Genomic DNA, 12,709 nt, shown 5'->3' with positions numbered 1-12,709 from the left:
CTCATTTATACCAAATCCTTCATTATGAAAATTATTTATATAGCTCAAATGTTCCTTAAAACAATAAAAATTCTCATCAAAACAAAGATTTCTTTTAAGACCCCATAAGTGGCCACTTATTTCAAGCAATGCATCCCAATTCCATTATGGGACAATACTTTGCTCAGACACTTCAATAGAACAGTCTCTTTCCATATTTAAAAATACTTATACAAGTAAAATTTCATTATAACAAATTTCATGAAACTATTTTCTTCTGAATTTTTGGTTTAAGTTAATATATTCCTAGAGATCACATTCTCTGACTGTGAATCTTGAGATGAAAAACCCTATTTTTGTGCAGCTAAGTCCAGTTAGGTAATGAGGAGCTGTTTTGAACTCAGAATATTTATGTTTATCATTCCTAGATCTTGTATTTCCCAGGATATGATTTTGTATACTATTGTTAAGTGGTTTGGCATTTGACTTTGGGAAAGTTAAATTGCTTTAATTGCATAAATCCCATAAACCACTCAGCTAAGCTCTCTCTTCCCAGCCTGTAATCTGGCAAACAACCACCCATTTTCATTTTAGTGGCTCTCACATGAACCAAGACAAGGAAAGCATGTTCACAAATTCATTTGTTGCATGAACATTTTGTACTATGTCAAGAAGTTTCTCTTACTGGGGGACCATATCCGTAAACATGGGAGTATCTTAATTGAGAGGTTCCTTTCATGGCATAACATTTTTAAGACATAGGATTTTACCTGTTTAGGAAAAATTAAGACTGAAAACCCCTGGTTTTCACTTGCTAGCTTTATTATTTTGTTTGTCATTATGATGATTTTTCTTTCTTTCCAGAGATAGACTACTGTGCCTCACCTAATCATGGATGTCAGCACGAGTGTGTTAACACAGATAATTCCTATTTCTGCCGCTGCCTAAAAGGCTTTACCCTGAACCCAGATAAGAAAACCTGCAAAAGTAAGTCACACTGGGAGTTGGAGAAGGGCTCGTTTCACTAAGTGCTTCTCCAGTTAGTTTTCCTTTCCTTGTAATCTTAAGCAAGATGTACTTAGCATTTGTGTCTACTAACATTATTCTGCCCTGAATTTTACCTTTTGGCCCACTAGATCCTATTATGGGGATGATTTTTCAAGATTGAATAGACTGGGTCTGGCCATTGGATTCATTTAGCAAAGTCGGGGCCCAAGCTGAAGCTCCCAACTATCTGAAATGAGGGTGCACTCTCCCTCCTCCTCACCCCCACAGTGTGTATTTGGAAGAGAAAAGAGTGTGCCCAGGGATGGGAGGTAAAAGGAGCTGGTTTCTTCTAGTCCTACAAGATAAGACAGTTGATGGATGCTAAAGGGTGTAAATTGCAGCTCTCTTCTCTTTGATAGGAAAGAAGAAAAAAATGAGAGTCTGGGGCATCCCAGCAGCATTCAAGGGGTACAGGGTGTCAGCAGGATGATATTGAGGATATGCTGAGTGCTTCAAATGCCTGTCATCTGGCACGTCAAGGGATGTGACCAGAATCTGAGCATGGACCCCAGACGGGACCTGTCTAAGCCAGACTGTTCCTGAGAGACTGCTAGAATGGATGGCCCATGAGGACAGAGATGGTTGTCTTTTTCTCACTGTTGCATCCTCAGTAACTCAAAGAGTGCTTGGCGTACTAGGTGCAGCACAATGTTGAATGGATGAATGAATGAGTCAATGAATCTTTCTGAGATGTGTCATCCTGGAAAAATTGCAACTATTATTTGAATTCCTTGCTCTTGTTAGAAAAATGGCCTTTTTGAGGCATGCAAGTTGTGAATTTTTTTCTCAAAAAGCCTTCCCTTAGTCCACACTTATGCACACTGAATTGTTCAGGGTCAGCTGACAATGTCATTCACAGAAGTCTCTGGAGCTTCCATTTAGGGATGTATTTTCCCATATGCTCCTTTATCCACTTATTCCTGGCGATATGTACAGCAGTGTTCTGCACAGCAGGACTGTGTTTGCAAAGGTTTCACCATATATCTCTTGTGAAAAGCACTGTAGGTTATATAACTGAATCCAGACGAGTCACATTCTACTTATAGCACAGATTAACTTGTACGCTCATTCTAATAAGTGTTATGCTGTGTATAGTGGCAGATGGTTGCACAGCCCATATTTTGAAACTGAGCCTCTCTTATAAAACATAATTCCCCCTGCCTTGCCTAGATACAAACCCTGGAAACATTCAAGCATTAAATGGGAATTTTAATTGCGAGTATTCAGAATGTGAAAACAATTAGATGGGATATTTTCCATTAGACCACACACGCCTGCAATGCATCGGGGGGCCAATTTTTCTGGCCTGGCCACTCCTCTCCCTGCCATTTACACCTTTAGCTAGGGGTGAGTGTGTGAGGGGCTGGCTGCACCCAGGGATAATCACTCACAGGTGGACTCATTTGCAGACCCAAAGCTCTTATGTGGGCGATGATGATTAGATCTGGTTCAGCTTAGATGCTCATTGTGGCTGCAAGCTTCTTCCTGTGTTACTAATGGAGGGGGGAAAAGGAAAACAAGTTAGGCATGTGGCCATTGGTGGAGGAGAATTTTCTCGAAGCTCTGCATCTCTTACCAATCATCTGAGTCCCTCAACCTCTGCTACTCCCTCAACCACCTGGAGAGGCACTTGGGGTAAGAGAAGGGTGCAACGCGGTGCAGGCGTCATTACCAAGGGAGGAGGGAGGCTGAGAACAGAAGGGTGAGTAGAGGGTAGTGACCATTTGGGAGGGTTCCCACCACAAATTAGCCCCCAGATGGGCCTGTTTACAGGCTGTGGCCCAAGGCCAGAGACCCTAATGCTCATTCATGTATATTCGGTGGGTATATCACCTCTTTAGCCAGGTGTCCTACATTTTCATCCAAAAAAAATGAAATTTGTTCCTAAAACCCAGTGTCCTCATCAGCCCTTCTCCCAGCATCCTGCCTCATTGTTACATTTTCCATTGTCTTTGCTGCGAACCCAGCCCTGACTCCTGAGGCCAGCCTCTTGGAGCTGCCCTTGACTTAATGCCTGTGCTCAGTCCATTAGGCAGACAGCTGTAAATGGAAGTGAGTGCTCACTGTCTCTCTGGACCATTACGTGGATGAGGGGAGCCAAGAAATTGGGTTTAAAATCTGGAGTTTGTTCTTAGGAGTCTGAGGTCTCTTGAGTGATCTGAGCATTACAAATCTCGACCTCAGGGTACAGCCATTTACAGTTAATAGGAGGTTGATGGATGTTGGCTATTTTCAAATCTAATAAGAACTCTATTTTTCAAAGGAATTTTATATCATCCAAATTAAACTGGAAAAAAAAAAAGTGAAGGCAGAATCCTACTAAAGAAAAGACTCGTGGCCAGAATTTGTTCTTGCTTCTTATCTGGGCACAATTTCTCCTCCTGGAGAGTGCCGCTGTCACAGTGTCAGTTATTAAGGGACTGGCCTGGCCGCCTGGGTGCATGGAGCCCCCGGGCTGAATCAGACGTGAGTGCTGGACTCCATGGTTCCTGACCCTGCTGCCATGGTGGGTGCTCCCTGTGGCTGGAGATATGACACTCTAAAAACCGGTGTGAAGTCCACAGGTTGGACTGGGCCAGAAAGCCAAGAGACGTGAGGTCCAGGCTTGGAGATGTCACTCGTATTGACTGTGTGACCTTGGGCAGCTACTTTCTACTTCTCAGGACCTGGATTTCCTAAACTGAAGGAGCAGGACTTCCTGCTTGAACATTCTGTTGCCCCTCCAGTTTCTCTGAAACTTATCATCTGTGCACTCAGCTGGCATCGAAGTGTACTGCCCCGGGTCACTGATCTTTCATGTTTTCGTCTTACTACTTCAGCTAGGGCTCCAGCTCTTTCAGGCATTGGCATTCATAAAGTCCTGCCATCTGCCCCGGGCACTCTGGGCCTTACCAGATACGCTTGCGTCCAAGCCTGGCCCGTGTGAAACACTTCACAGTTTGTGAGGAGAGTTAGCCAGGTATGGGATGAATACTAGCTACTCAGTAAATACTTACTGAAGGAATAAATGAGTGAGTGAATAAGTAGCACACACGTATTGTGTGGAAAATATGACACAAGTGTGGAAAGAAGGCAAAGAGCTATGGTTAAACCTCTGCTAAAAAGAAACATTTGGGAAGAGTAATTTTTGAATTGCTGTTTGCTAGATTGCTGAGTGATAACCTCTTCAAGGTTCTAAATATTTTCAGTTGAATTATTTTTTGTGCAAATCTTCCTTTTTTAAAAATATATTTAAAACATTGTGGTTTTTTTCCCTTTTTTTTTTAGGTTTTTTTGTTTGCTTTTTTTGGGAGATAGGGTCTTACTCTGTTGCCCAGGCTAGAGTGCAGTGGCATGATCATAGCTCACTGCAGCCTCAAACTCCTGGCTTCAAACAATCCTCCTGCCTTGGCCTCCCAAAGGGCTGGGATTACAAGCATGAGCCACTGTTCTCAGCCCTTTTCTGGTATTTTTCTTAAATTGATATATCATAGCTATATATATTCTTGGTATTTATTTTTTTAATTGACAAAAATTGTATACATTGTGTACACCATGTTTTGAAATATGTATATGTAAATCTTTCTTAAAGACAGTGGTGGCTTTTTTGTTATAAAATATATAGAACATAAAATTTACCATTTTAACCATTTTCAGTGTATAATTCAGTGGCATTAAGTACATTAGTATTATTGTACAACCATCACCACCTTCAATCTCTGAACTTTTTCATCACCCCAAACTGAAACTCTATACCCATTAAACAATAACTCCTCATTTCCTCCTCTCCCACCTCCTGGCAGCCACTAATCTACTTTATGTCTCTATGAATTTGACTATTCTAGGTGCTTCATATAGGTGGAATCACACCATATTTTTATCCTTTTGTGACTGGCTTATATCACTTAACATAATGTTTTCAAGCTTCATCCATGTTGTAGCATGTGTCCAAATTTCCTTCCTTATAATGTCCCATTGTATGTATGCACCATATTTTGTTTATCCATTAATCCATCAATGGACACTAGGGTGGCTTCCACCTTTTGGCTGTTGTGAATAATGCTGCTATGAACTTGGGTGTGTAAACTCAGAAGTGGAATTGCTGGATCATACAGAGGTTAACTGGGCAATAAGGAGCCACGGAAGCAAGAGGATGCCGTGTGTCATATCTTCAAGTCATTTGTGTATGTAAGCTTCCTCCAATAATTTTTGGGCAGATATACGGTAAAAGTAAAAGGTGTACATTCTCAGTTCATTACTTTATGGTTTCAGATCATTTCTACTGTACCAGTTAGGGTGCTAACAGAAAATCCAATCAATGCTGTCTTAAGTCACAAGGACATTTACTTTTTACCTAAGTCTAAAGCTAGCTGTCCCAGGGTTGGCTTAGTGACTCAGCGATATTATCAAGAACCCAGTCTCTGTCTGTCTTTCTATTCTACCGAAGCATATTGACTTTTCCTCCTCATGCTTGTCACCTCATGGCTACAAGATAGCTGCTGCAGCTCCAAGCATCATACCCTCACACTACTAGACTCAAAGGCAGAAGGGAAAGAGGACTGAGAAAGGCATTTCTTTTCATACAACTGTCTTTTCAGGAAAGAAGATTTTTTCCTAGGTCCCCTAGTAAACTTCTCCTTATGTCTCATTGGCCAGAACGAGGGCATATTCCCACTGCTTGACCAATCACTGACAAGGGAGAACTGTGGTTGCCAGGCTGGCTTAGACCAGCCATGATTCATGCCCTGGGGGTCTTGGGGTAATGGTTGTTGGCAAGACAACCAACAGTGTCTGCCACATTCCCAGAAAAAGAACAATGCTGTACAGTTAAACTGTGCTGTCAGTAAGGTCGGAGGTGACGTTTTCCCTCAATACCAGTCTCATAAAGGCCCTCCACAAGCCCATTTTGTGTCCTTTTCCAGTTTTCTATCCCCCTTGTAACTGCTATGTGTGGGATCTTGTGGTTTTAGCATTTTCTACCAGGAAATGAACTGCTTATTGGCTGCTGGTTATGATGCAGCTTCCATCTTCTGGCAGAGGCACGGCTTGGATGGGGGTGAACTTACCACAGGGCAGCGGCAGTAGCCTGGGCAGCGTCAGAGGCACGACTCCTCCAGGCTCATGATACGGGTGCTGTCATGATCTCACCAGAGCAAGGTTAAGCATTGGACCCTCCTTAATGTGCCTGCCATTTCCTGACTCCCCTAAAGAGCTGGATATTTTGCAAGACCAGTTTTTCTTTATTCTGCCTCATGCTGTCTGACGTCACTGTCAGATGTCGCTGCAGACAGGAGCTCCGAATGTGCTTTGAACACTACTGATCAAGGAAGGGACTGATAGGATTTTCTTAGCTTTTCCATCTTTCTTGGAAGGGGATGGGCTGGGAAGTGTGGCCCCCACCCCAGCTCTCCGCTCTTTGGCCACCAACTCAGCTCAGCTGAGCCTCCACTTAGCTCTTTGGCCATGGAAAGGGAAGAGACCGCCGCTGGGGAACCCAGAGCGAGGCTTCAGGTACCCGGCTCTCTTTCAGACAAGCGCCAGCAGAGCAGGCGCTGTTTTCTCCGTGTCCGGTAGAGCACCTTATTTACTGAATATTTATTTGCTGCAGTCCGCCTGGCTTCCACTGTGGAGTCTTCTTCAAGCATGACCCTGTCCTTGTCACTTCCACCAGCAGTGCCACCTCCAGCCGCCTGTCTAGAGCCTTCACTGCTCCATTCAGAGGCCTGCAAGTCCCTGCCCCACCGTCCCTTCACCTCCCGGCCCCATCTGTGTCCTCGCACTCCAGCCGCACGCTTGCTAGCAGCTTCTTGCAGCTCCCCAAATGTCCCTGTGCCCTCATCCCCAGGCCTTTGTGTTGGCTGTCCCTGAGTCCTCACGCTCTGCCACTTCCAGCCCCCTTTACCTGTTTACCGGACGCCGGACGGACTCGGTGGGCGCCTGCTCTGGGCTCTGTGTTCCCTGTGGCCACCGCTCTTCTTGCCCCCTCTGGAGCACGACCTTGCGGCAGGGCCCCTCAGCCTTACCGGCCGCCGCATCCGCGCCTCGAGCTCTGGGCCTGGCGCTTGGGTGGCGGATAAACGAATGAATGGCCAGTTCCCGGTGGGCTCGGCAGGCAGCACCACCCGCTGTCTCCACTAGGGCTCGTGGGGCTCCCGAGAGAAGCCCGGCTCTGAAGTGGCGGCTGCCCTTTCTCCCCGCAGGGATCAACTACTGCGCCCTGAACAAACCGGGCTGCGCGCACGAGTGCGTCAACACGGAGGACGGCTCCTACTGCCGCTGCCGCCGCGGCTACACCCTGGACGCCAACGGCAAGACCTGCAGCCGTGAGTGTCCCCGGGCGCTCGGGGGCGGGGGCCACCCCCGGCGGGCTCCCCAGCACCCAGGCCCTGCCGGAGCTCCTGGGCTTCCAGAGGGCTCCTTAGTATAGCCTACCTCACCTGCGTTTCATCATCCGTAAAATGGAACTATTCATACTAACCTACCGCGTAGGTTGGGTTGCAAGGATTAAAACAATCCGTGTAAAGCACTTAGAACAGCGTTGCTGGGCAAACGCACTCAATAAATATTAACTATTACTATTATTTGCTGTGGAGAGCATTTACTAAGTCAATGGGCCAGAATTCAAATCCAAGCTCAACCACATACTACGTGTGTGACCTTGGGCAAGTTGTTTAACTTCTAGCTTTGATTTCCCATCTATTTAAAAAAGGGGAAACTAATAATAGTATTGATCCCCCAGGGCTTTTATGGGGAGAAATCGGGACCATTTTAATCTCTTAGCATGGTGCCTGGTGCCAGATAAAGATGCAATCAAGAACAGTTTTAGGCTCACGCCTGTGACTCACACCTAATAATCCTAGCACTTTGGGAGGCTTAGGCAGGAGGATCACCTGAGGCCAGGAGTTGGAGACCAGCCTGGGCAAGAATGAGAACCTGTCTCTACAAAAAATTAGAAAAAATTAGCCAAGCGTGGTGGTGCATTCCTGTAGTCCCAGCTACTTGGGAGGCCGAGGTGGGAGGATCGCTTGAGCCCAGGAGTTTGAGGTTGCAGTGAGCTATGATGGTGCCACTGCACTCTAGCCTGGGTGACAGAGTGAGACACTGTTTAAAAAAAAAGAACAATTCCTAACAGGGAGCCTGTGAGAGTGTCTGGAGCCCCAGTTGCAGGCTAGGACAAGAGGCCAGAAGGGACAGACCTCAGAAAGCAATGTGCTACACAGGCTGATCTGAGGGCAGAGCTGAGAAATGTGGGACCTTCTGTGAAGGCTTTTCTTAGTTTTCTTGTGTCGGAGCCATAACAAAGGTCCACTTGGTGATGTAAATGCATGGGAACTTGCAGGCTCTGCCAGCTGGGCGGTTCCATTGTGTTTTATGAGGCACAGTCTCCACTGGTCCCAGCCAGCAGGGCGGGAGCCATGAGCGCTGCGGTGTCTCCCACGCCCCTGGCACACTGGGAGAGGGGCTCCGTGACATGGCCGGTGCAGAAGGGGCCCTTTGTGAGGCTTCCGCCCAGCAAGCCCCACATCTGCTCCGCTTTGGAGACAGAGATGGATTGTGAGGGAGAACAGTGCAGCTGTTGAGCATCTGGGCCCTAAACTGCCAGCAGGGAAGTTTCACAGATGAAGTAGGAGCTCCAGAGCAGCCCCCGGGAAAACGAGTTCCCCTTCGGGGAAAACGTCTTCAGAGGGGCAGAATGCCTCCTTAGGCTTTCTAAGCCCTGATCTCAGAGGCCAGAGGGCTTTTGAACTAGAAGGTTGGTGCAAAAGCCAGAGCCTGCCGTGTGTTTGCCCTTGAGTGTTTGTGAGTCCTCACAAAAAGCCAGTGGGGAACAGGAGGTCTCCCATGCAACAGGGACACAGCCTGGTGACAATGGGTTTGTGCACATCCTGCCTTTTCCAGGAGTGTGGGGTCTCCCCACTGATGGCCCTGGCAGGTCTCCCGAGGCAGGCTGGGGGCAACCTGGCCGAACCCACCTAGGCCAGCAGGGGACGAGCCTGCCTGCCTCTCTCTCCCGGCTTGCCTAGAAGCCTAGAATTGCTCAGAGCACCAGCCACAAGAGGCCAGGGCCCTCCGGTCTCTCTGGGATCTAGTCGACTCTAAGAAATCATAAACCAAGCCATCTCTGTCCAGGAGTGCCTGGAGAAAGCCATGCTCCTCTGCTCCCCCTGAGGGCTCAGGAAGCCCCAGGCCGTAATGCGCTCACTCTGCAGGCACTGCTGCAAGCACTTCCCATGCACTGACTCACTTTGTCCTAACGACAGCCCTGTGTGGCATCTCCATTCTTGTCCCTGTTTGAAGATGGGGCAACTGGGGCACGAAAAGATTAAGTCACTTTCCCAGGGTCCTGTGACTAGTAAATGGCAGAACCAGAATGTGAATACAGGCGTGTGGCTCCTAAAATCCTGCAAGTGTTTGCAGTCAGTGCATCTACCAGTGGAATGTTCCAGAAGGCCTTGGTCCCAGGCCCTGCGGGAATGCAGAGGCCCACTTGGTGGCCCTGCACAAGGCCTCCAGTGTCTGTCCAGCCTCTGGGGTGCATTTTCTCCAACCAGGAAATGTGGGAGGCAGCCTGCTGGGCTGTGGGCGCCATTCACCACAGCTGTGTGTTCACTGCCTTCGGTGCTCACTGCCCAGCGGTCAGCCACGTGGCGCTCAGTGCCAGGATGGCGTTCAGTGCCCATTCATGTTTTCTGAATCTGGATGTCCTGATTGGGGGGTAAAAAAAATCTCTTTTTCTTTTTCATTTTCAATTAGAAGTGAAACTATACAATTAATCCTTACTCAGCACTACTTGGTAATAATAGTAAGTATTCATTAAGTGCTTGCGGTATGCCAGCTGCTGTTCTGAGGGCTTTGCGTGGGTCAGCTCCTCTTACTCTCACCACATTCCTGTAAGAAAGCAACCATCATCGTCCCCGTTTCTCAAGTCAGGAAACGGCGCCGGGACTGCCCAGCCTCCATAGCTAGGAAGTGGCGGAAATATGATTTGAGCCCACGTGGTTTGGTGCCAGACCCCCTTTCTTAAGCACTGCCCTGTCAGCTGTGTGGCTTGGGCAAGCACCTTGACCTTCCCTGGGCCCCGCTTTCCTGTGCGTGAAATGGGAATTGCGCCTGCCCTCGGTGTTGCCCTGAGATTGCAGATTCTGCGTGCCCCGGCCCTGGCACTGAGTGCTGCTGTCATCAGTAGCATTCCCCAGACGTTGGAGGTGTCTGTGTTTACTCTTTAAAGAAATGGGAAGACAAACACACAAGTAAGGCTGATTTTCCAGAGAGGCTGGTGGCACAGGGCAGAATGAAACCTTCCCCGTGGCTCCTCGTGCCTCCCAGAAGGTTTTGTTTTTCAATCTGGGTTGCTGATGGAGTGTTGCCCCCTCAGCTCTTCTGTGTCTTCCTGTGTGTGACAAACGCAGGAGTGGACCACTGTGCGCAGCAGGACCATGGCTGTGAGCAGCTGTGCCTGAACACAGAGGAGTCCTTCGTCTGCCAGTGCTCAGAAGGCTTCCTCATCAATGAGGACCTCAAGACCTGCTCCCGTGAGTCCCTCCTCCTCACTCCTCCTGTAGGGAAAGGTTTGCACCAGGAGTGCCACCTGGGTGGTGACTGCAGAGGATGCAGGTCGTGCGTGGACCCCCTCCCCTCTGCCCTCTTCTCTGTTCCGGGGAGACTGTGGGGATGTCAGCTGGGAACTGCATGCCTGGGTATGGTGGCAGTGGTAAGCATGAAAGTCACTTGGTTCCCTTCATAGCCCAGAGGCCTCGCTGACGGAGGCCGTGGGGACCACCTGGCTTTTGGTTTTGCAGGGGTGGATTATTGCCTGCTGAGCGACCATGGATGTGAATACTCCTGCGTCAACACGGACAGATCCTTTGCCTGTCAGTGTCCTGAGGGACATGTGCTCCGCAGCGATGGGAAGACATGTGCAAGTGAGTGTTTGAGGTCCTGGGACAAGCAGGACGTGGCACAGACGTTCCGTGGGCGTGAGCGTCGGTGTGCTGCTGACATCCTCATGCTCGAGTGTCCTCTCTCCAGGCTTCCCTTTCGCTTGTGGACGTATGTGACTGAGTCTCTTGCCATTCGAGCCCTGGTGGCTGTTTCTCCCCTGCCTCCAAGCTTCCTTCCCCAACTCCCTGAAATGGCTTTTTGCTGTTCCCACAGTCTGCCTCCCTGTCATTCTGAAGCTGGACAGAGCCTTAGTTCTTAGCCCTCTCTGATCTACCGCAGCCAGCCAGCATTGCACGTGACTAACAGCAATGGGGACCCTCCCTGACTGCTGGCCGCATGCCAGGCGCCGTGCTAAGCACACACGCTATCGCGTTCCGGCTGCAGATGAGGAAACTGGCTCAGATTAAGTGAAGAGCCTAAGGTTACCAGCTATGAAATGGTGGGTTTGAACTCTGCTCTGTGTGATTCCAAAGTCAGTTCTGGGAGAAGGTGAGGTTCCTGAGAAAATTGCCCACTCCCTTATCCAGATGGCCTGAGAGCACATGGTGAGGCTGGCAGCAATATTTTCTGGTACATATTTCCTTGCAGCTGGTCTCAACTCCTGCCTCCATTAATTTAAGAAAGGAAAAAAAAAAAAAAAAAAAAGACTGCTCCCAGACCACCTTCTCTCTTTCACAGAAGAACGAGGCTTTGTTTGTTGCCCTGCAATCTGGTTTCTAAGTGGACCAGGATAAAGACTTGAAAAATAGTCATTTTGAGAGAAGGGATCAGAAATGGAAGAAAAGGACCATAATTTTCCTTCCGCATTCTGCTGCTCTTTCTTACTATAGAGCCAAATTCCCCAACCACTGACACAGCTACGGACACCTTTGTCCACCTCTTTATATCATCCATTCACATGGGCAGATGAGCCAACTGCACAGCTGGCCGTGCCTCTCTAACGATGCTGCCTGTGAGAAAATATTTCCCCAGTTTGGGACAGATTCTTGAATCTCAGCAAATAGGTTATCCATGTCATGCTTGCCTGTGGCTCCCTGCCCAGCTGCCTCTAGACGGGTGCTGCAGCCAGCTCGGGGAGGCACTGGGCACCGGGGGTGCAGAAAGAGGGTGGGTGTGTCGAATTGCATCTGCATTTGACTGCATGCCAGAGCCAGCTGTGAAGGATTTTGTTGGTTTGTTTTAATTCTCTAGCATCTTACAGTATTTGTGCCCTTTCTTTGTCCCCCTCTTCACTGTGATGATCAAGAACTGACTATACAAGGGGTGCCGGATCTCTAAGAAATTCTCATGGGCCCTTCTAAACATGTGCAGCCCCTTCTCTTTTTAATCTTATGCCCACCCCTTCCCCCTCCCTGGTCCACATCTGGGTTATGCCTTTGCCACTTTTAAAGGCTGCCCATTTTCTCATTTAAAGTGTCTTTCTGACTCATGGCACAGTGACACCATCTACATGAACAAATGCCCCACAATGCAATTAATAGTGAGTTTTGTTGTTTATGTGTGGTTATGTCTATATGAGAGCTTATGAGGTAATCAGATGGGAAGAATTGTCCTTGGGAACGGTGCATGAGAGTCACATTTTACCTACTAGCTGATACAAATTCGTTAAGCTGTTCCCCTAATCGAAGACTTTCTATCTGCCCTGGAATGATTCAGTCTGACTGCCCCGTCCTGTAATAACGGGCTAGGTTTTCTGTGCGACCGCAACTAACTGGGGGTTGGGATGTGTATTCCCCAGCTCTATGCCAGATGACCAAGAACC

General features: G+C 48.2%; 1 protein-coding gene across 3 annotated transcripts in view; it reads left to right on the top strand.

The window, feature by feature from the left end:
* The window catches only part of MATN2 (matrilin 2), a 135,658-nt gene that overhangs the window by 96,180 nt on the left and 26,769 nt on the right, over positions 1 to 12,709 (top strand). For 2 of the 3 annotated variants that reach the window (XM_069465464.1, XM_069465463.1), the window contains exons 7-10: positions 844 to 966; positions 7,206 to 7,328; positions 10,416 to 10,538; positions 10,806 to 10,928. In XM_069465464.1, the coding sequence (XP_069321565.1) occupies positions 844 to 966; positions 7,206 to 7,328; positions 10,416 to 10,538; positions 10,806 to 10,928 (492 nt within the window). The remainder of the gene's footprint in view (positions 1 to 843; positions 967 to 7,205; positions 7,329 to 10,415; positions 10,539 to 10,805; positions 10,929 to 12,709) is intronic. The other variant, XM_069465465.1, reaches the window with a different exon arrangement.

Source organism: Eulemur rufifrons, chromosome 3 (assembly GCF_041146395.1).
Source record: "Eulemur rufifrons isolate Redbay chromosome 3, OSU_ERuf_1, whole genome shotgun sequence".
Lineage (NCBI taxonomy): Eukaryota > Metazoa > Chordata > Mammalia > Primates > Lemuridae > Eulemur > Eulemur rufifrons.
The sequence above is the reverse complement of the archived record's forward strand: the minus strand, read 5'-3'. Positions and strand labels throughout refer to the sequence as shown.